This window comes from Felis catus, chromosome A1 (assembly GCF_018350175.1).
Source record: "Felis catus isolate Fca126 chromosome A1, F.catus_Fca126_mat1.0, whole genome shotgun sequence".
NCBI classification, from domain to species: domain Eukaryota; kingdom Metazoa; phylum Chordata; class Mammalia; order Carnivora; family Felidae; genus Felis; species Felis catus.
The window spans coordinates 144,845,027-144,869,853 of NC_058368.1; the positions used below are offsets into that span (position 1 = coordinate 144,845,027).

Consider the following 24,827-nt stretch of genomic DNA (forward strand, 5'->3'; position numbering starts at 1 on the left):
ACTTACTATCCTCCATTTGGTGCATGAGAAAGTTATTTGATATTAAAATTAAGTATTCTTATTTTATGGTTTTCTTAAATACAATTTTCTCTTCAAAAATAAATTTTCAACTATTTCAGGAATTAAAAAAAATTGCAATAGCTATTTGTAATCTGGACTCCAAGAAAGGAAAAGAAATAAATACTCATGATAAATTGCTATATGCTGAAAAATCCAATTTTACTTTTTTTTGACCAAGTGGACTAGAAGTAATGAAATCCATATTGCCATTTATATTCTAATATTACCCCTGAAATAAGGAGAAGTATAATTGGGTTCATGATTCTTTGTGATAGTGAGAAACAATACCTTCTTAGAAGGCAAATAAAAGAAACTGAAGATCAGTAACAATGGAATGAATAGTCAAAAAACGTTGAAATGTCTAGCATTGTAAGATTAAGCTTAATAATCACAGGGTTGAAAATGTTCACACAATTCTAAAAAGTGAAAGTTAAAATTATTCTTGGTAAATTCACATGTCTATACGAAGTGTCTTCAGACTAACTTGGCTTGAGTTAAAGACTTTCTAATTTGACTTTTTCATGAAAGTTCTCTGCAGCTTGAAAACTTGAAGCTGTTCTCCAGTGTGCAGTCCTAGGCTCCCCCACACTGTTGGATTAATGGTGACTCATTTGACTAGAGTTTAAATCTGGGACATAAATTTAATTCAGCATCTTTTTCCCCCTTCAACAGTTCTGCCCAGCATCCCTGTCATGCACAGGCAAAATCTTATTTTCAGAGGGAATAAATCATTATGGATTTGAGAGAAATAAGTCATCTGGGACAAGGAACTAGCAAATATACTGCTAAATTTTCACTTTGGAGACCATAAGCCTAAAGGAAGGAGGATTCCTCTTACCTGCGATTAAACAATACTTTTTCAAATTCTTTGCTCTGGAGTTTGGATATGTAGTTGATGTTTACCAATGGTAATTTGTATCACAATTTTAACAGAAAGGATCGCCAACTTATCTTGTGGAGTCTAAAATTAAAGTCTTCACATTTTTCTCTTATAATTTCGGTGTCTGTATGTAAGACTGAACACAAAACCCCCAAAAGATATGCAAAGCGCCACAGAACAATGTGCTTTAGCGTAAGGGAAGTGTTTTGTTTTTTTCTTTAATTTTTAACATTTATGCATTCTTTTCTGAACAGTTACACAATGCAGATTTAGCCTGCTGAAGTCAATGGCCAGATGAATATAGTTACTACAAATGATTTCCCTCTAAACAAAAGTCTTATATCCTGGGAACAGAGCAGGGGCTTTGCTGCTAGTGAGGTATTCACAGATGGGACTGTTACCAGTCAGTTCTGCGGCTAGTAAGCAAGTTACCCAGATAGAAAAGCAGCACTTCAGAGCCCCTTGGGTGCAGTAAAAACTCTTTTCCCCTTCTGCTGAAAGTCTCAGTCATTTGAATGTATATTCTTTGCAGTGTCTATGTGGAAATGTTCACAAGAAGTCTGAGTAAAAATCAGATACCATTTTCCATTAGCATGTTATTAAAAATTTAGCTCTACTATTCCTGGTGAGAAGTGACAATTTCAAGCAAATGGTTTTGTTATCACTTCTGGGCTCCATCATGTTAGACAGAAGATATATTTCTAAAAATATGACGACCCCTGTCATTTTATTGCTATGTTCTAAGCAGGTGGGGCTAATTAATGATTTTCTGTATCATCAAAGACAAATCAAGAATTCCATCTAAAGCAATTCTTGCAGAAATATATGGTGTTGGGCCCCAGTTGAAGTAGTTTTCCTAAATAAAAACTACAAAATACTTTTCACTAAAGGTAACTGAGAAATTGTTTGATCTGACAGAGGATGAGGACACACCTTCTTCTTCTTCTTCTTTTTTTTTTTTTGAGACAGTACACTTTGTGATTCACAGGGTAACTTGCATCAGACGCAATTTAATGAAAGCTCTCAAATAAGCAATTTTATTCCTATCCATGATTGCAGACATTTACAAAACCATAACATCTGAGTTCACCTTAAAAAATAACTTATATAAAGCAGTGATATACACAGCACAAAATAGTTCAGGGAGGGGCAGGAGCAACTTTTAATAATTAAAATGTAAACGTGAAAAAAAGGATGGAATAAAAGTCCCTACTTACTTCTACTTAAGATGTCATGTAATAATATTTTACAATGTCCTGTGGGTCAATGTATGTATGTGCATATGTCCGTATAACATACACATATACAATACATTCTCTGACCCACACATATACATACACAGATAATTATTTGCAGTTCAGTTTAGGGCAATTCTAATATGCCGCTCTGTACAGTTGTTTGAATCACGTTTGGACCCGCTTTCTTCAAAAAATAGGGGAGAGAGCAGGAAATAAAAAGGTTGGTTTGGTGTGACTGAGATTCCTTTGTTTAACTGTACACTGTGATGAATAATTTTCTTCCGTAGTAGTTCTGTGAAGGGCTGACTCACTGTGGTTTTCATGAGGAGACTTGGTAATGGATCACACACTCATTGTCATGCTAGGGGAGTACTAGAAAGAAAAAAGAATCCATATTTTAACAACAATTCTTTTACAGACCACTAATGTTCTTCTTGGTAAACAGTAGTAACCATGGATTTTAACGTCTTGAAATCTTTTATGCTCAAGCCTTTAACATAAAAATAAGAAGCTATAAAAGAGTAAATTTATACAGAATTGACTAAGTCCTGAAATTTATAATATTTCCTCTGGAAAGCGACCAGCCTCCCTCTCTCTCTGCACTCAGATGGCTGATAACTACCCAGGCCCTCAGTCGTCTCCTTCTAGCCAGATTCATGTTTTGTGGGCATTTGTAACAATCTGGGTAAATCCAATCCATAATGAAATAAGTATGAGGGACAGCCTAACTACCTACTAACTATGTAAACTGACCTGACCTCTTTGTGCTTCAGTTTCTTCATGGGTGAAACGGGTTTAATAATAGCATTTATCTTAAAGGAACTTGGGGAGTATTAAATCTAAAATCTTTAAAACCATGTATTTACTGAATATACAGAAAGTGTTCAGTAAATGTTTAATTAATAGTGTAAGGGAAACAGAATAAAGCAAAACAAAAAACAACTCCCAGCTGGCCCTAGGACGTTCTCATAAAGTGTTTAGAATACTTAAGAGTCTGATTTACATTTAAGGATGTAAGTGTCTTCCTCCTCTAATCTGTGGTTCCAATTTCAGTCCACAATATTTTTAGGGTGGGAGCAGGGGGTACTGTTGTTACACATAACTTTTCAGTTTGATGAGGCTGACAATTGGTAAAAGGTGAGGCTTTCAGAAATTAGTGAGAGAGGAACAGATGGCAATTATTGTGATAATTATGCCTATCTACACTTGTATTCTTGAGGAATGGACTGTGTGTGACAGAAAAGCTCCAGAGCAATACTGTCTGACAGAACTTTCTTCAACACTTTCTTCTGTGCCGTTCAACACAGAAGACACTAGCCACAGGTGGCCACTGAGCACATGAAATGGGCTAGTTTGGCTGAGGAACTGTAATTTTAATATTACTTAATTTATTTAAACTTAAATATTCCCATGTAGCTGGTGGGTTCCATCTTGGACAGCATAGTGCCAGACTGTCTGAGATGCGGGGAGGGCATCCACTCGCAAATGGCAATGATCTCCAGACGAACAGGGTTTCTAGATGAAAATGTAAATGTAAACCCTTGGATATTTTAAATGTTTTGTTAAAAAAATATTTGCTGAGGACCAGGCCAAAGGAGAATTCCTTTAAACATGTTAATAAGGATTGTGCCTCATGGAAAGAGGCAGGTGAAGTCAAGGACATTGGTTCCAGGCAGTAGGGCATTCCAAAGGAAAAGCAATGATCTTGGAAAGGGGAGTGTGAACTTTTAAAAAAGAGAGCAGGCCAAACCGAATGAAGTAAATTCTAGATGAGCTGAGGTACTGCAGGAACCAGAAATGAGGTGTAAGGTGTGTACTGAGAGAAGGATGGATTTTACAGGGAAAGCAGGATGCCCTGGGGAATGGCTCAGCTGGTAGAAGTCTGGACAGAAAGTCATTAGGGGTAAATCTAGGCTCAAGCCAAAACCGTCATTGATCCTGAGAAAAGGTGGATGAGTGGGCTTGAAAACGGGTCACTGGATCATAGGGGGATGATTGTTAATCCTCTAAATGCAGGTCAAATCATGGAAAATCTACTTGATAATCACTTAATAGGCTCAAATTTCCTTTTAGGAAAGCTAAATTATATATGTCACTGACTCTAATGTCGGATTGTGAGTAGGGTGATAAAAAGGGGGAGACTTCCAAAGAGAAGGGGATGCAGTTTGACAGAAAAACCTCTTCGTCTTCACCCTTGATAGTGGCAGCAAAAAAGCACAGCAGAACAAAGCAATACCTAAATCCCAAAGCAACCAGACAAAACCTGATGAAATGGAGCCCACCTTGCCCCTGTGCCAGAGGGGGGTATGCCTTCATTTCAACAGAAGATACCGTGCAAATCTCCCATTATAAATAATGACAGCAAGCTTCAGTGAACTATCCACAGCCTTTCACAAACAGAATTACATTTGCATATATGACCTTTAGGGGGAAGAACTAAAAAAGAAAATACATGGATACCAAGCTTTTACTAAATAGAAGAAATTAGAGAATATGGCAAAGTGGGCACGGGAAAGTGTAATCTATGCTTTCTATGGCTACTATTACAATAAAAGTGGTGATCCCATCAGTGCTGTTCAATAGAACTTTCTGTGATGATGGATACATTCTATTCTGTGTTTGTTGTTCAATGTAAGAGTCATTAGCCACATATGGCTACTGAACTCTTAAACTGTAGCTAGTGCAATTTAGGAGCTGAAAATTTTAAAATCAAAATTTTATTTTAATTAATTTAAATTTAAAAACCATAGCAAGATCATCAATCACTGTTTTAAGAAAAAGGATTTTTTGGGTATACGGTGGCAATCATCTAAAAACAGTAAAAGATACTGAAGCATTTCAGAAAGCACTTCAAAAGAAGTTTCTGAAAAAAAAATTTCTAGATAAGTCATAATTAACTCTAGAAACTATCTCTTTTCATACACATTCTGAATGATCAGGATTAAAAAAAAATAAGGGCTAGATTCAGTCAGAAAAGATAGAAGCATCTGCTTCACGCAATACAACTCAGAAGAAGTCCCAAGCATTTAATATAATTTTTGAATAGTACCAGTAACTGTAAAGTGATGCTCTAAGTGTATTTGGTTTGGTAGATATGTATAGATGTGTGAGCGTCCATATGGGCAATGTGCTGTTTGCACTGCTGAGGTTGTAAACTGCTCATCTGCTACTGCTTTTATTGAAACTGCTTCATCCAAGTAAAATAAGGGAAATTACAAATTTCTAGGAAGACTCACAGAATGTGCAAGCAAAAAGGAATTCGGGTATTGATTACTATTCTTCAACATGTAAGAGAAGTGGCTTACGGTTTTCCTAAAGTAAAGGAAGAGTAGGTGTTAAATGGCGTCTCGTATCTACAGACATAAAATATTCATGGTGTACTGTCCGGAGACGACACTACAATGTTTCTATTGTCCTGCTGCATCAATATGGGATGATGTATTGTAATGTTTGTGCCAAAATGCTGTGATATGAGGTTGTCCTGCTTCCAAACTATTCTGTGAGTCTGGTTCTCCTTAATCAGATGATATAATGGCTCTTACAAAGTCATTAACTGTTTGGTTTAACAAAAACAAACAAACAAACAAAACCCTAAAGATATAATTTCAAATGTATACTAATTGATTTTACTTTTTTATGTAAAATATATTTTGAAATGGCATGCCTTGGTATAAACTAGCGAATTTGTGATTTTCCCCTTACTATACACAGGTCACAAAGCATGGAACCCACCAAACACCCATTCAGTCTTTGCACAGTGTGCATAAATTCCTGTTTACACACTTCGAGAACACTTCAGATCTTACATCATTTCTATTTTTAAGCATCTAGATATATTTTATTTTCTTAATGAGAGATAAAGAATAGTGCAGCGACTCTGAACTGAAGTGAAATAAATTCAGTGTTTATGTGACTGTATAAAAGAAAATTTGGATGTATATGATACCTTTATAACAGAAAATGACTAAGGGGAGTAAGGGTAATAGGAGACGACCTATCATCTTGTTTATAATTCCTAGTAGAGACCATGATTTTTAATATCACTTTTACTCAATTGATTACCGTTCATTGCCATGGAGTAAAATACTCTGCTAAATTAATTCAATAAATAAGACTAACTGCTTTCTTTACAGGAGAAGCATGAAAAACTATTTTCTGAAATAAGCCTTTTTGCATTCTAGATTTTCAAAAACAAACATTTTACAGAATTTGAACACTAGGGGGCGTGTTTGTTTCTTGAAATAATGGTCTTGTTTAGGATTCCAAAAAAAGGCTGAGTAGTGAAACATTTGATTCAGATTTTTCTATGAGTTGCATGTTGGCACTGCAAGGTTTCTGACTCTGGGTTGGGTATTTTGTTTCTATAAATATTAATTAAATGAAGTAGCATGTGTGAAGTGACTAGGATAGTGGCTGCTACATAAAAAGCACTCAGTAGATGTTCACTCTTTCCAGGCCTCCTTATGTGGTTTGACTTCAAGATAGGACTGACAAATCCTCAAAAGGCAGACTACTCCAAAGTATGTGCTTTTCAGAGTTATATACATTATAAAAACACTAGAACATACATGTTCATTCATTCAAAAATGATTTCTTTTTGAATTCTTTATATGGTTCTATTTTTCCTTGATTACGGGAAAGCTAACTTATTGGATACCTAGCCTATTTTTACTTTAATTTACTTTAATGCCTCAGATTTGTCTTTTGTCTTCCTTTCTCTCTGCTCCTCATTTCTTGAACTTTTAAAAAGGTCTAAACAAAAATGTGTGGTGATGTGATGCAGAAAGCCATGGATAACAATTGCATCATTCATAATACAGCAGAGTCCTCAACGGGCAGACAAAAGAGTGGAGCAGCTAGTGTGGACATGCTTACAAGGCTGCACTGTCTCTAGGTGGTGGTACAGTTCCTCAATCATCATCCAATTGTTTTTCCTTTGGGGGCTTTTCAAGTGGGGACAGGACAGAGGGAAGGAAGGGATGGGAGGGAGCTTTTGTTTTCTGCTAACTCTATACAGCAGTCTGGCATTTTACCTTCTTCTTGCCTTCTGGAATAGTAAGGCTGGGCCAGGAGTCAGGGATGGGAGGAGCCCAGCTCCAGATGCTCTCTTTCCTATGCACATACTTAGAAAAAGATTGACTGTTTTGCATGTGCATAGTCCAGTTAAGGTTAAAGGGTGAGGCTCTTATTTATTCCATGCAAAGAAGTTTTTCAGGTCCCGTGATATCTGATTCTTTGATCCCCATGGAGAGCTCTCTGATGCCAGCTCTAAAGTGGCACCTCTCTGCTGAATGTATAACAAGGCAGCAGTCACCAAGGACTAATCTAGGAAAGGAGAGGGGAGAGGTCTATTGTCCCTGTCCCCGAAACAACAGTCATGTGGGACCTTTTAAAAAAGTTTTCTTCTCCAATCCCAAATTAATAATTTCCTTTATATTTAAAAAACAAACTGGCTTGTATCTATTATAACACCTATTAATCTGACTTAGGGTTTAATTAGTTTTAACCATGTTCTTCCCATCAAATGGCATTCTTTGAGGTTAGTGACGTGTTATATTTATCTCAGAATACTTTGTCCTTAACCAAGCACGTTACATATTAGAGGCTCAAGAAATGTTGGACTAAACTAAGTATCACATACCTCACTGAATTATACCATTTTATTGCTGAAAGAATTAGCAAGAAAGGAAATAAATGTTTCTAATTAGATAAAGCCAACATTAACTAATTAAAATGGTAGTCCATTTAATTTTTGTCCATAGTCTTGAAGCAAACTGGTGAAAACCAGTATTTAAAAAATGGTTCCTATAATCCTAAGCATTATGACAAGCTAGTCTTCTGATTTTTTTATATGAATTTTTATGTGTACATTCTTTGTCCTCACTAATAATGTACAGATAAAGATCAGTATAAGATTTATACAGATAAAGATTAGTATAATTTTATTTCCAGTTTTAACAGAACTAAAGTCTAAAAACAGGGAAAGTCTTATCCCACGCAGAGGTGTTAGGTTGATAGGAAGAAGTAAAAGAACCCACAGAACACCCAATCTTAGGCTCAAAGCAGCTACTCCATGCAAAAGCATATTTGTTACTAGCCACAATTTCAAATTCTAATAGTATCACCTCTAGTGAAGGTTGTGTTAGGGCAAAATGAGGGAAGTTTTCTCCTCTGACTTTAACGATGGAAATCCGTATGTGTGGGCACTGATGCTATAAAGATGAAATTAGTTTGGATTTTGAAATCCTTTATGCTATATTCCAATTCAGAAGTTATTAGCAGAGAATGTACATCAGCATCACTGACAAAGCTTTTTCATTTTCAAGAATGCCCAGTACCACTCCTAGAAATTCTGATTCACTAGGTCTAGGGAGAGTTCTGGGAAAATGTATTTTTTAAAAATTCTGTAGGTGTTTTTAGTGTGAAATATTAGGTTAAAAAAATCACTGTTTTATGTAATAACTCCTTGAGAAAAGATACCATATTGTCTTTTTGGTCTCTCCAGTGTGTAGCATATTGCTTTGGCCTGTTTTTAAGTGCTCAGTAATTGTTAAATGAGTGAATGAATTTTATTACTTCTCTTTTTGCTCCTGTCTGCTTCTATGGAGATATGGAGTACTGCCTTTGCTTAATGCAGTAATCATATTCAAAAAATGACTCTGGTGTCCAGCTCAGGTTACAAGGAAATAACAGGCTAAATGACCACCAATACTGGCCTTCTCTTGAGCGATGTCTAGTGCATGAAGTAGATATCTTACAGAGGACATTCAGAGTCTAGATCTGAGAACAGACCTGGTTTTGCAGTGACTCAAGCCATTTTAGTAATGTGAAAACTTGTAAAAACTATCCAATATGCAACTTGTTTCCAGCATTGTTCCTTTATAGTGGATGTTCTCTACAAGAAAATTTGTTTTATACTTTTTGTTTTTGTAACTATGTGTACAGAATAGGAGCAAAAAAAGAACAAGTTTATTTTTTTAATTATTCCAAAGAAATTTCACTTAATTTTCTAACTTTTGAAATATCAACCTGCTGAGCTCTAGATAAATAATCATAATAATGGCTTTATGAATAATTCTAAAAGGAAAGCTTCAGAAATCAATTTTGGACATAATAATGTAGGCAAAGGAATACTTACACTCTCACTCTGAAAAGGATTTAAGAAATTTCCCCCCATTTCGCCATCATCCCTTGGAGTGCCCGGTTGATTACTCAGGCTCATATTATTGGGTGAATTCTGTAAACAAGATTTAGAAAACAAGGCATTGTTAAAGATTTTAATTTCCCTCTTGCATTGTAGTATTTCAAAAATGAAATCTACAGCAGCATCTCTAAGGACAAAGCAGACTTATAATTCTAATCTTAGACTTCTACTGTGCATCCTAGTTCATTCTTTACACCTTGACAAGTACTAATGCTTTCCCAAATGGAAATTAAAAAACAAACAAAACCCCAAAATAACCCACCACAACTTTCTTCTTCGTCTCAGAATCAATGTTTATTCAATTTCCCACCCTCAGCTTATAGAGTTCCTAGAACCATAGAGTTTAAAAAACATTCTCAGCAGGGGCATGATGAAGAGAGCCTGCCCACTGATCAGGAACGATGGAACAGTAACTTGCCTTGGTGATTTTACTAAACAAACTTCAAAAGGTCACTGTTTGAGAATATTTCCCCTTAATTCTACATGTGGCTTACGTAGTAACACTATTTCAACTATTTTTGTTTATATGAACTGTAGGGAAAAAGGAAGATGGTTGACAAGTATAGTTAGGAACAAGAGAACTACCTGAGGACTTGTGAATCCAATGTGCACTTGTAGAGGAAAAGAAGGCCCAAAGTAAACTGCTTTAGAGTCTTTTCCTATCATTAGTTTGAGTAGATTTACTTTGAAATGCCCTTTTAAGATAAAATGGCTGATAGGAGCAATCTAATCAAACACTAATAAGTTAGCTGCATATTGCTTCATATTCTACTTAAATTTGCTAGTCTTGTTATTACTGTGCAATGTTAGCTGTGGGAGGTCATCTGCTACTCCATACCAACAGGAAATACAGAATGGCACTGCCGTATAAAACATGTTCACACAGCACTGCAACTGTGACTGAGGGACTCTTTCAAGGTCTAATTTATTGACTTGTAGAAACCAACTTCAAGGTTAAAATTTTTTATTTGTTATTTCAAATGGAAGACAGATTTTAGAGTTTTTCTAAGCCATTTCTATTTTATATTCTGTTTTTGAATAAGTTCTAGATTTTTAAAAGAAAATTGCTCTGAAGATTTTGACTTAACTAAAACAAAGTTATGTCATAAAAATTAAAATTTCATGAATGAGTTATTCCCAGAAGAATATATGCTGTTTTGGAATATAGTTAAACTGTAAAGCAGAGACAGGTAGATGAACTGGTGGAAATACAGCTTATATCTTGTCCTGCTGTGCACCCTACAGGGAAGATCTGAGAACAAGGATCCTCTGAAGTCCATAGGAGCTCGATTTGCCAATGAACCCCAAGGGCTGGGGAACCACAGTTAATAGCATAAAGAGGATTCTTTTTTTTTTTTTTTTTTTTGGATAAATTTTTCTCTGAATATGTTAGTTCCCCAAGTATACAGAAAAGTAACTACTTTCAAATGAACATAGATAACTTCATTTCCTGAAAAAAAAATTAAGTAAAATTTAAATAAGTGTATTATTATTTCATAGCTCATTAATTATTAAAATTATTAACTACATAATCAACTGTTCCTTGAAAACAGGACTGTTAATGCTGATTTATTCAAAAAGAAAACTAAATTTATACAAATTTTGTAAGCCTTAGCCAAAATCTATTTGGTGAAAGCAGATGTCTGTTAATTTATATATAATTAAGAAATTGGTAATCCCAGAATAAAAAATAATCCTCTATATAAGGGTATTTAAAGATGCACTTGCAAACTTCTTCATTCCTGTGTAACTAACGTGTTTCCCGTGGTACCCGAGGTACCCACCCTGAAATGAGCAGCACATCTCTGATGCAGTTAGGGTGCTCCCTGTTTCTTCCATACTGTCCCATGCATCACTTCTTGATTTACAATTTTGAAAGTTAGCTAACTTCAAGTCTAATTCTTGACTCAAAATGCTGATTTCAAAATATTTAAAATTTGAAAATGACACTGCATTATTATTTAAATATTTACACAACACCTCTCTTATTGTTTCTGTTTTCCATGCAATCTATTCATCGCATGGTGGCTCACCAGTATACGCTTTTTGGGTGTGGGAGGAAGATATATAAGAACATTGAGAGGAAGATTAAAAGGACACATTCAACATACAAAACAGCTAATATCAGATCTCTGAAACTTATTCAGCTCAGTAAGCATATTTGAAAATCTTCAAATGATAGGACAAACCTTTGTTTGTTATTATTTTTTTAACCTAAAGTAATCTGCAAAATGTGAAAACAACAAAAATTTATTAGTGCAGAGTCTTATGAAAATTGTACTATCCATGATCAGTGAATAACCTGATAATGATACAGGCTAAAAGACACACTTATTACTGGTGTCTAAGAAACAAGACAGTGGTTCCAAACACCAGCTCGAAACAGGTTATGAGTGTGGGTCTCCATGAACTGTGTGTATGTTATATTTAACAATAGCTATGTTTGTTTGCAGTGTTTCCAGTAGATTTCATCAAGGCAAGAACATAATACACACAAAAAGGGCTTAGATCAAAAAGGCACTCTGATAGCTTGAGCACATAGGGAGAAGGGAGTACAAGAAAATCCAAGTAAAGATCACTTTTAACTACATTAGGCACTCTGTTTACATTTCTTACTTCAGTTACAATGTACTGTATTTCCTACTTACACTCTAAGAATTTAGCTTATAAAAGTATAATTAGTATTATACTGATCCCACCTTCAAGGGATTTTATTACTTTCTCAATTACTCTTTCTTCAAACTGGAATGTTTTTCTCTTAAGCTATAACTTCATATATGAATGTTATATGAGGGAGGATGCACATCCACACACACACACACACACACACACACACACACACACACACACACATTTCCTCTGGCTAACGCATTTAATTCTCTTAGACCCTCTATTCTCTCATTTTATCTTGCAAGTATTTTTCCACGTCATCTCTTAATTAGTAAGTTATTGTCCTTTCTTTTACCCACCCTCAGAAATTGTTCCAGCCTTTTCAAGCTATTAAAAAAAGTGCACATGTACATAAATTTTGACTCGGCCCATAATTGGAATAAAATAATATTGATATTATTTGAAGCCCTCTAGAGGTGGATTTGAATCACTTCCTCAGAGCCTGCCAATAACAAGTTTTATGGAGTGTTGTTTTGACTCTGCCAGCCCCCCAAAAGAACAAAATGTCAGTCATGGTTCTCCCAGGGGATAAAAGGGAGCTAGAGCCCAAGCCAAACTGAGAAGATGGCAGAGATCTATGGTGTTGAATAGCTCCCCTGTGAAGGGTGTGGGATCTTTAACTGGAACTGAGGTTCTTGACTCAGAAACCTTTAGGTTAAAAAGACCTCTTGGATAATTCATTAAGTGTGATATGATCAGATCTGGCCTTCTCTGATATGTTTTTTTTTTCAACCTAAATATATAAGTGTTAAGTATGTTAATGTGAACTGCAGAATTTATTTACATTATTTCCTTCTAAGAAAATAAACCATATGCTCGTCTCAATCCCCAACTCCTAAAAGAACTCCAAGGGAAAATATTTTCGTCCTATTGATTAAATGGGTGACTTCTGGACTCCTAAATTAAAGGTGAATTCTGCATTTTGAGAGAGATGCATGTGAATTTTACTAGTAATCCTCAACCGAGCAAGAAATAATTTTAAAACTCTCCATTTGGAGTTCTGAGCCTCTTGTGCCACTGAAACAGTGCTACCAAAAATGCAGGTGACAGTGTGTCTAGCCTTGCTGACAAAAGATAGCATAACTAGTGAGGAGGAAGATATTTAATATCTGTATATTGCTTTAGAGCCCTAGCATATGTTCACACTTTACTCTCAACAGTTTTATGAAGAAGACAGGGGATGAACTACAAGCTCTATTTTACAGCTAAGGAAACTAAGCCTAAGAGAAATGAAATAACATGTTGCCCCAATTTTTAGGTAGGAGAACCAAATTTTCTGATTCTCAGAGGTTCAATACTCTTTATTAGCTTACATATAAGAAGGATAATATAGAGTATTTTACAATAAAAAGGTAGGAAAGGGATATAAGTAGTACTAGTAAACAACATTAAAAAGGGAGTAAGAAATTTTTAAAAAATGTAATACTGGCACTTAACAAAATACAGGTCTAATTGGAGAACAAAAAAGATGTAGCTGGAAACCTAAGAGGGATTTTGAACAAAACTGTTAAGCAGTAATGGCCCAAACTGTCTTATGATTCACAAATAAAAATGGCTAGAAAAAGAATAGGATGAAAAGTAATGAACCCAGGAAACAAGAGAAAAGGGAGGAGAGTTTCTTGAGAGAACTGGTCTTCTGCTGGAAAAGGAAGAAGGTGGGGAAATGAAGTTAGTGATAATGTGGATAGCATGGAATAAAAATCTGAAATAATTAGGCTGTGAATGGAAAGAGGTAGGGAGAGAAATAATTGGGGGTGATGGAGATATACATGATGCTGCTGATTAAAGAAAAAAGGGTAGTGGACATACAAGAGACACCAGTGGTATCATCATGCAGTTAGAGCCCTGAGCCCCACGAACCTGGAACAGGGGCAGTGCAGAAATGAGCTGCAGAGGGGCTCATCGGAAGGCAGACCCAACTACTCATTTCTAGAATATTGTTAAATGACATGTTTATTTCTTGGGGCAAACTCTTATGTTAAGTGAAATGTATTTGAACTTTGCTTTCTGTAAGTTTTTCCTTATTGTCTTTGGTCTGCTCAGTTATGGTGAGCTCCTGGAGGGCAGAGATCATGCCTTGTTTAACTTCGGGTTTTCAGAGCCTGGCAGACACAATGCCTTGGTACATTAATGTTTACTGAGTGAAGGAACTCCTGCCTAACCACTTGAGGACAGAAATTATGTTTGTATTTGAAGAAGTCTCTTATATCTCCACATAGTGCACAAGGCTACAAAAGTACACACTTGGTAGTCAATTAATGCTTAAAGAATAAGCACTACATCACCAAGCAAGAGAATGTTATCAGCAGTAGGCACAGGATAGTGGAAAAACTTGTCTCCGGAAATAGGAATGGAAAAATTAGCATGGAAGGAATCACAATAGGTCTGATATGAGGGCAGATTAGAAGATGGTATTTAATTTGTCATTATGAATCTTTAAAATTTCCAAAGTGCTTTATAAATTACAAAGTACTTTTTCAGGAGGTGGACAGGGAGATGGGCTAAATGGGTGATGGGTATTAAGGAAGGCACTTGTTGTGATGAGCCCTGGGTGTTATATGTAAGTGATGAATCACTAAACTGTACTCCTGAAACTAATATTATACTACATATTAACTAACCGGAATTTAAATAAAAACTTGAAAAAACAAACTGTATTGGCTGTCTTAGGTATCTAACAATTGGTATTAGCCAAGTGTACCTTCCCATATAGAATTTTGTTTACATCTGTCTGGTGTACAAAAATACTGGTCTTTAGTGGAAATTTCAGAAAGATGATGTTAAGCACTCTGGATGATCCCACCTTCATGTAATAAAAAAAATCATCTTTAGACACTAGAATACACTTCTCAAATACAAAATTAGAAATTTTAGTGGTGACCACAAAGCATAATTCAGCTAATACCAATTGTTAGATATTGAAGACAGACGATACAATCATGGTCATGTGACTTGTAAAGGTGTTTCCCAGAGAGATGGTTCTAATGGAATTATACAGTGAATCTTATTTTGAAAACAGGCCTTTTGACAGTTTTACCCATTCATCACATAAGTAAGCTAGTGCTTCTTTATAATGATATTTATGACAACAAATATTTATCTATTTTAAGAAAAGAAAAAGACTTTCCTGATGGTCCCTAAACATAGATATGCAAAGTGCATATACTACTTGCAAGGCCAAGCTGCCAGGCAATGTAGACGTAATGTTGGCATGCCAGTTACACTCTCTTTGTCTCTCTCTCTCTCTTTTTTCTTTTTAGCTTGAGGTCTTCATTTAAAAGGTTTTGTAGCTCAATCAATCTTACTTTATTTTTCTTGGCACCAATGATTATACATGAATATAAATTAAAAGTAGGATTAAAAATGAAGTTGCCCTTTAATGAATTTTGGTATTTATTGATATAAAGCAGACTTCTAAGAGAATCATTCTAATGGTAGTTAATAATTATTTCTTATCAGCCATTTTAAATATATTTTGACCCACAGAGAACTATTTTAAATTTATCATGACCTAAAAAGTATTTAGGTATTCTTCATAAAAAAAAGTAAGGCATCTTAGCAAAGGATTAATTTTAAATACTTAAACTATCGGAGGAGGAAAAACACAGACAGAAGCTACTAGAAGGCTCTCTTTCCTACTTGTATTAATATAATTTTCTTCTAATTACTTTCCTATTCTATTCTGGGGAACTAGAATAATAATTGAGGATGTCAGCATTGCCTAATAAAGGTCTGAAAGACAAATGAGATGTATAAATGCAATGCCCTTATAACATATAACGTATAACAACATCTTTCCAAGTCCCTCTCTCCTTAAGTTGCTCTACACTTCTTTACATTTTCAAAAGATTATCTACACTATGTCAACTTGCTTTATAAATGAGTGACATAATAAAGGTGGTTAAGTTGGTTATTACTTGGGTATCAATTAATCATGTATACAGTATGTCTTGTAAATGAATCTCACCATGTTAAAAAACTAATTTTACCCTTTCCCGTTATATGCATTGATCATTTTTAACTTCCACTTAATTATATCTGGACCTCTATTTTCAAACACTTGTTCAGGGGCCAACATGGTGGAGAAGTAGGGGGAATCCATACTTCCAGCATCTCTCAAACAAATAAGTGTAGAAGCCAAAGGACTTTGAACACCAGAGCCTGGGAGGAGAAGAGACCGAATCTACTAGAAAGAAAATGGGAAAGCTGGAAAAAAGACAGGTGGGTGACTGTGAACTGGGGGAGACAAAAAAAAGGCTGCGTGGGCATGGAGGGGAGGGACCCCCTTCTGCGGAGACACAAAGGGAAGAGAAAGGGCGGTTAGGGAAGTGCAGGACCATATCTGGACAGGTGAAAGACCTGGGACTGAGACAGAGGGATCCAATCTCTAACTGCGGGGCTTTCTTCGGACTGGGGCTGGCTCCCTCTTCGTGTACCTGGGGAAGAGGGGAGCCGGCCATGTGTGCGGTAGTAGGTCAGAGGCTAAGTCTGCAGCTGGAGAAAGTGGTTCCCTCCCTGGAGGGCTGCGCAATAGTACAGAACCTGCCTGCCTTCACCATCCCCGGGGTGCAGCGGCTGGGCTGAGGGCGCAGTCCGCAGGAGGAAAAGGCAGCTGTCTCCCTGGAGTGTTGTGGGAAGAGACAAAGGCTGCCTGCATCTGCCACCCCTGGGGCTTGAGGCAAGGGCGGCGGCTCAGTCTGCAGTAGGAGAAGGCCGTCCTCCCAGAAGTGCTGTGGCACAGACAAAGCCAGCCGGACTTATCACCGTATCACCGCACTGAGAGGCGCTTCCCCAGCACCAGAGTGCAAGGAGCAGAACTTTGAATCCTAGCCAACTGCAGGGTCAGGGGATGGGTGGAGAGAGAAGGACCACCCCGTCTGTGCCCACGGCACAGTGAGGACGACTCAAACTGAGTCCACTGGGTCGTCTCCATGGAGAAGAGACTGGGGAACCACCATTTCCATCCACCACCACCACCACCAAGGTGGGGCCTCAGGGATCACTCCCGGGGCCCATAGTGGAGGTGGGTCCAGAATATGCCAAACCATGACCCTTTGCACTGGATAATTGCATATCCACTGGAGCGGCACAGACTCTGCAGACAGCTACTACCTACAAGCAATGCAGCATTACCTGGATTAACTCTAGGTCAATTCTGGATATACAGATATATTCTCCCCCCACACCCATCCCTCCATTTCTTCTCTTTCTCTCTTCCCTCCTGTAGGCTGGTTACTCTGGTTATTGGTCTGTCTAAACAGACATATTTAATCCATTTTCTTGATACATGTTCTACACTTCCTGCTTTACACTCCTTTCTCTCTTTCTGGAATAATCGAGCCATATACTTTCTCTGTCTGGGTAACTTTATCTTCATTTCGTTTTCCCCGCCTCCTTCTTTAGTTTCCTCTCTCTCTGGATTAAGCCTTTTAGTCCCTCTGCCTAATCAATGTTTATTTTTTGTCCCTCCCCCCACCCCACACCTGTCATTTCACTCTTTGTATGTGCTCTTCTATCAGCACTGCCTCCACCCTCTTCTTTATTTGTAGTTGGTGTTTTGGTGTTTTTTGTTTTTAGTCTTTAGGTTTTTGTTTTTGTTTATTTGTTTGTTCGTGTTATTTGTTTGTGTGTTTCCTCATTTTTGTCTCCTGTTTGTCTATCTCTTTTCCTTTACAGGGCTACTCCAAGGAACAAATCAAAGCACACCTGGTGGAGGTTCCAAAACATTACTACAAGTAGGATAATGAAGTAACCAAAGTCACAACAATAGAGAGCAAGTAACAACCCCTGAAAAAACACCTCCTGAAGGGCCAAGCCCTAGACAGTGTATGACCCTCCTTGAATATAGCAGTGCTCACAGGTGCAGAGCACACAACAAGCTTTTAAAATGCATAAGGGACAGAAAACTAGCCAAAATGATGAAACAGAAGAATCCTCCTCAAAAGAAATTCCAGAAAGTAGAGACAACTAAAGAATTGATCAAAACCTATTTAAGCAATATAACGGAATAAGAATTTAGAATAAAAGTCATAAAATTAATCGCTGGGCTTGAAAAAAGCATAGAAGGCAGCAGAGAATCTATTGCTACAGCGATCAAGGGACTAAGAAACAGTCATGATGAATTAAAAATGCTATAAATGAGGTGCAAAATAAAATGGAGGTGGCCACAGCATGGATTCAAGAGGCAGAGGAGAGAATAGGTGCATTAGAAGATAAAATTATGGAAAAAGAGGAAGCTGAGAAAAAGAGATAAAATTCAGGAGTACAAAGGAGGAATTAGAGAACTAAGTGATGCAATCAAATGGAACAATATCTGTATCATAGGAAATCCAGAAGAAGAAGAAGAGAGAGAAAGGGGCTGAAGGTATACTTAAACAAATAATAGCTGAGAACTTCCTTGATCTGGGGAAGGAAACAGACATTGAAATCCAAAAGGCATAGAGAACTCCCTTCAGACATAACTTGAATTGATCTTCTGCATGACATATCATAGTGAAACTGGCAAAATACAAGGATAAAAAGAGGATTCTGAAAGCAGCTAGGGATAAACTGGCCTTAACATACAAAGGTAGAAACATAAGGGTAGTAGCAGACCTATCTGCTGAAACTTGGCAGGCCAGGATATCTTCAATGTGATGAACAGAAAAATATGCAGCCAAGAATCCTTTAACCAAACAGTCTGTCATTCAGAATAGGAGAGATAAAGTCTTCCCAAACAAACAAAAACTGAAGGAATTCATTACCACTAAACCAGCCCTACAAGAGATCCTAAGGGAGATTCTGTGAGTGAAATGTTGCAAGGACCACAAAGTACCAGAGATATCACTACAAGCATGAAACCTACAGACATCACAATGACTCTAAGCCCATATCTTTCTATAATAACACTGAATGTAAATGGACTAAATGCTCCAGCCAAAAGACACAGGGTATCAGAATGGATAAAAAACAAGACCCATCTATTTGCTGTCTACAAGAGACTCATTTCAGACCTGAGGACACCTTCAGATTGAAAGTGAGGGGATGGAGAACTATCTATCATGCTACTGGAACTCAAAAGAAAGCTGGAGTAGCCATACTTATATCAGACAAACTAGACTTTAAATTAAAGATTGTAACAAGAGATGAAGAAGGGTATTATATAATAATTACAAGGTCTATCCATCAGGAAGAGCTAACAATTGTAAATGTCTATGTACCGAATACAAGAGCCCCCAAATATATAAAACAATTAATCACAAACATAAGCAACCTTATTGATAAGAATGTGGTAATTGCAGGGGACTTTAATACTCCACTTACAACAATGGATAGATCATCTAGACACAGGATCAATAAAGAAACAAGGAGATGGACTTGACAGATATATTTAGAACTCTGCATCCCAAAGCAACAGAATATACTTTCTTCTTGAGTGCACATGGAACCTTCTCCAAGATCGATCAAATACTGGGTCACAAAACAGCCCTTCATAAGTATACAAGAATTGAGATCATACCATGCACACTTTCAGACCACAATGCTATGAAACTTGAAATCAACCACAGGAAAAAGTCTGAAAAACCTCCAAGAGCATGGAGGTTAAAGAACACCCTACTAAAGAATGAATGGGTCAGCCAGGCAATTAGAGAAGAAATTAAAAAATATATGGAAACAAAGGAAAATGAACATACAACAGTCCAAACGCTTTGGGATGCAGCGAAGGCAGTCCTGAGAGGAAAATATATCCAGGCCTATCTCAAGAGACAAGAAAAATCCAGAATACAAAATCTAACAGCACACCTAAAGGAAGTAGAAGCAGAACAGCAAAGACACCCCAAACCCAGCAGAAGAAGAGAAATAATAAAGATCAGAGCAGAAATAAACAATATAGATTCTAAAAAAACTGTAGAGCAGATCAATGAAACCAAAAGTTGTTTTTTTGAAAAAAATAAACATAATTGATAAACCTCTAGCCAGGTTTTTTTTAACCTTCTCAAAAAGAAAAGGGAGATGAGCCAAATAGATAAAATCATGAATGAAAATGGAATTACAACCAATCTGTCAGAAATACAAACAATTATCAGGGAATACTATGAAAAATTATATGCCAACAAACTGGACAACCTGGAAGAAATGGACAAATTGCTAAGCACCCAGACACTTCCAAAACTCAAACAGGAAGAAATACAAAATTTGGACAGTGAAGAAATTGAATCAGTTATCAAAAATCTCCCAACAAATAAGAGTCCAGGACCAGATGGCTTCCCTAGGGAATTCTACCAGACATTTAAAGCAGAGATAATACCTATCCTTCTCAAGCTGCTCCAAAAAAATAGAAAGGTAAGGAAAACTTCCAGACTCATTCTATGAAGCCAGTATTACTTTGATGCCTAAACCAGACAGAGACCCAGCAACAAAAGAGAACTACAGGCTAATATCCCTGATGAATATGGATGCAAACATTCTCAACAAGATACTAGCAAATCGAATTCAACAGCATATAAAAAGAATTATACACCATGATCAAGAGGGATTCATTCCTGGGCTGCAGGGCTGGTTCAACATTTGCAAATCAATCAATGTTGATACATCACATTAATAAAAGAAAAGATAAGAACCATATGATCCTGTCAATCGATGCAGAAAAAGCATTTGACAAAATTCAGCACCCTTTCTTAATAAATACCCTCGAGAAAGTCGGGATAGAAGGAACATACTTAAACATCATAAAAGCCATTTATGAAAAGCCCACAGCTAATATCATCCTCAATGGGGAAAAACTGAGAGCTTTCCCCGAGATCAGGAACACGACAGGGATGTCCACTCTCACCGCTGTTGTTTAACATAGTGTTGGAAGTGTTAGCATCAGCAATCCAACAACAAAAGGAAATCAAAGGCATCAAAATTGGCAAAGATGAAGTCAATCTTTCACTTTTTAAAGATGACATGATATTATATGTCGAAAACCAAATAGACTCCACCAAAAGTCTGCTGGAACTGATACATGAATTCAGCAAAGTCGCAGGATACAAAATCAATGTACAGAAATCAGTTGCATTCTTATACACTAATAATGAAGCAACTGAAAGACAAATAAAGAAACTGATCCTATTCACAATTGCATCAAGAAGCATAAAATACCTAGGAATAAACCTAACCAAAGATGTAAAAGATCTGTATTCTGAAAACTATAGAAAGCTTATGAAGGTAATTGAAGAAGATATAAAGAAATGGAAAAACATTCTGTGCTCATGGATTGGAAGAATAAATATTGTCAAAATGTCAATACTACCCAAAGCAAACTACACATTCGATGCAATGCCAATCAAAATTGCACCAGCATTCTTCTCAAAGCTAGAACAAGCAATCCTAAAATTTGTATGGAACCCCAAAAGACCCCAAATAGCCAAAGTAATTTTGAAGGAGAAAACCAAAGCGGGAGGCATCACAATCCGAGACTTTAGCCTCTACTACAAAGCTGTAAACATCAAGACAGCATGGTATTGGCACAAAAACAGACACATAGACCAATGGAATAGAATAGAGACTCCAGAATTGGACCCACAAATGTATGGCCAGCTAATCTTTGACAAAGCAGGAAAGAATATCCAATGGAAAAAAGACAGTCTCTTTAACAAATGGTGCTGGGAGAACTGGACACAAACATGCAGAAGAATGAAACCAGACAACTTTCTTATACCATTCACAAAAATAAACTCAAAATGGATGAAGGACCTGAATGTGAGGCAGGAAATCATCAAAACTCTAGAGCAAAAAGCAAGAAAAGACCTCTGTGACCTCAGCTGTAGCAATTTCTTACTTGACACATCCCCAAAGGCAAGGGAATTAAAAGCAAAAATGAACTACTGGGACCTCATGAAGATAAAAAGCTTCTGCACTGCAAAGGACACAATCAACAAAACTAAAAGGCAACCAATGGAATGGGAAAAGATATTTGCAAATGACCTATCAGACAAAGGGCTAGCATCCAAAATTTATAAACAACTCACCAAACTCCACCCCTGAAAAAAAAATAATCCAGTGAAGAAATGGGCAGAAGACATGAATAGACACTTTTCTAAAGATGACATCCAGATGGCCAACAGGCACATGAAAAGATGCTCAACGTCGCTCCTCATCAGAGAAATACAAGTCAAAATCACACTGAGATACCATCTCATGCTGGTCAGAGTGGTTAAAATGAATAAATCAGGATACTACAAATGCTGGAGAGGATATGGAGAAATGGGAACACTCCTGCACTGTTCGTGGGAATGCAAACTGGTGCAGCCGCTCTGGAAAACAGGGTGGAGGTTCCTCAAAAAATTAAAAATAGATTTACCCTATGGCCCAGGAAGAGCACTGCTAGGAATTTACCCAAGGGATACAGGAGTGCTGATGCATAGGAGCACTTGTATCCCAATGTTTATAGCAGCACTTTCAACAATAGCCAAATTATGGAAAGAGCCTAAATGTCCATCAACGGATGAATGGATAAAGAAGATGTGGTTTGTATATACAATGGAATACTACTTGGCAATGAGAACGAATGAATTCTGGCCATTTGTAGCAACATGGATGGAACTGGAGAGTGTTACGCTAAAAGAAATAAGTCAGGCAGAGAAAGGCAGATATCTTATGTTTTCACTCATATGTGGATCCTGAAAAACTCAAGAGAAGACTGGGGAGGGAGGGGAAGGGGGGAAAATTACAGAGAGGGAAGGAGGCAAACCATAAGAGACTGTTAAATACTGAGAACAAACTGAGGGTTGGGGAGGATGGGAAAGTGGGGTGATGGGCATTGAGGAGGGCACCTACTGGGATGAGCACTGGGTGTTGTATGGAAACCAAATTGACAATAAATTTCATGTTAAAAAAACACTTTGTTCAAAAACAAAATTTATAAGGTTATTCTAATAATCTTAATAAGAGTTCCATGTGGAATGAAATACAAATAAAAAACAACACAGAGGGTTGCCTGGTTGACTCTTGATTTCGACTCAGGTCATGATCTCATGGTTGTGAGATCAAACTCTGTGTCTGGGCTCTGTGCTCGGTATGGAGCGCCACCCCCCCCCCTTTTTTTTTACTTAATTTTATTTTTTAATTTACATCCAAGTTAGTTAGCATATAGTCCAAAAATGATTTCAGGAGTAGATTCCTTAATGTCTCTTACCCATTTAGCCCAACCACCCTCCCAAAACCCCTCTAGTAACCCTCTATTTGTTGTCTTGGTATGGAGCCTTTTTAAGATTCTCTCTCCTTCTCTCTGCCCCTCCCTTGCTCATGTGTGCTTGTTTTCTCTCTCTCAAAAAACAAACATAAACAACCCAAAACACAAAAAACCCAGAGATTATACAACACTCACCTTGGAAATACTGTCCATATCTCCTGACCCTGAAACAAAATATGAAAAGAAAATGTTTATTAGATAATAATTTCATATACAAATTAAGTATTCCTTTAATATAAATAAATGCAGTACACTCTTTATATTTTCCAGTATGTATCTCCTTAATTTTTTAATCTTAAAAAATTATTTACTCAGAGTGCCTGGGTGACTCAGTTGGTTAAGCATCCTACTCTTGGTTTTGGCTCAGGTCATGATCTTATGGTTTCTGAGTTTGAGCCCTGCATCAGGCTCCATGCTGACAGTGCAGAACTTGCTTAGGATTCTCTCTCTCTCCCTCTCTCTCTCTGCCCCTCCCCTGCTCAGGGTCTCTATCTCAAAATAAATAAATAAACTTAAGAAAATTCGTTTTCTCTTATACTGTCTGGTGAGTAAGTATCATCGATGGCAATGCAAGGATGAGCTGTACCTCTCGCTCTGAACCATCTTTTTTGTTTATTTTTGTAATGGTAGAATTAAGAAAAGTATCATTATCATAAATTCCTGAAAATGAAATGTAAGAGAGATCACTTATAAATCGTATTCAATTCAAATTTTTAAAATGTATGCATGTATGTATATGTATATATAGACAGCGAGAGATAAATATATTTTCTGAAACGATGCTTCTAAATCTGACAAAATATAAGATGGACATCTGCAATATTTAAAAATATTATGAGCCATATTTTACTATAATAACCAAAGTGAAGAATTTTTAATAACATTAAAAAATTGACAGCAATCAATATTCATGGCAATCCATCAAAAGTAAGAATGTCTTTATAATACTGTAATTTTAAGTAGATTCCTGGGAGAAATGAAAAATCAATACTAATTTCTTACTTAAGATGTGGAATCATACATTAGGTAACAAGGAACAATAATCAGATCTTTGCCACATGTTAGCTTTATTTTTAACCATTTTAACAATTAATTTTTTGGCATAAACATATTCTACTATTTTAATAGTAAAACATTCAGTTATAGTCACAAATAAAGTTAGTGCTTATAAACATACATAGTACATTGATACATATTGAATGCACATATGTAATTATGTAGATATAAATATGTGTAATAATGTTTATTATAAAAAGCAATAAGCCACATGCCAAGCATATGTGAAACTCTTCCTCAAATTCTATTCTAGTGAATAACTGAAAATTTTCTATGACCAAATGTCATATTTTTAAAAATAATTTTACAAATTAAAAGATTGGAAACTGAATTATGTTGCAATACATTAAAAAATAAAATTCTAGAACAGTGCTGACAGGTAGAGCTTTGTGTGATGATGGAGATGTTTCTTTATTCTATGTTTCATTATGGTAGCCATTAGCTACACATGGCCATGTACATTTGATAGGAGGCAGTGCAGCTGAGGAAGTAAACTTTACTTTT

General features: G+C 36.6%; 1 protein-coding gene across 6 annotated transcripts in view; it reads right to left on the reverse strand.

Moving 5' to 3' along the window:
- Positions 1-1,949: 1,949 nt before the first annotated feature.
- Positions 1,950-24,827, reverse strand: part of SSBP2 (single stranded DNA binding protein 2) — a 316,027-nt gene continuing 293,149 nt past the window's right edge. For all 6 annotated transcript variants that reach the window (XM_045033195.1, XM_011284326.4, XM_045033196.1 and 3 more), the window contains 3 exons: positions 23,403-23,431; positions 9,317-9,415; positions 1,950-2,550 (listed from right to left, as the gene is read on the reverse strand). In XM_045033195.1, coding sequence (XP_044889130.1) covers positions 2,521-2,550; positions 9,317-9,415; positions 23,403-23,431 — 158 coding nt within the window. In that variant the 3' untranslated portion in view covers positions 1,950-2,520. The remainder of the gene's footprint in view (positions 2,551-9,316; positions 9,416-23,402; positions 23,432-24,827) is intronic.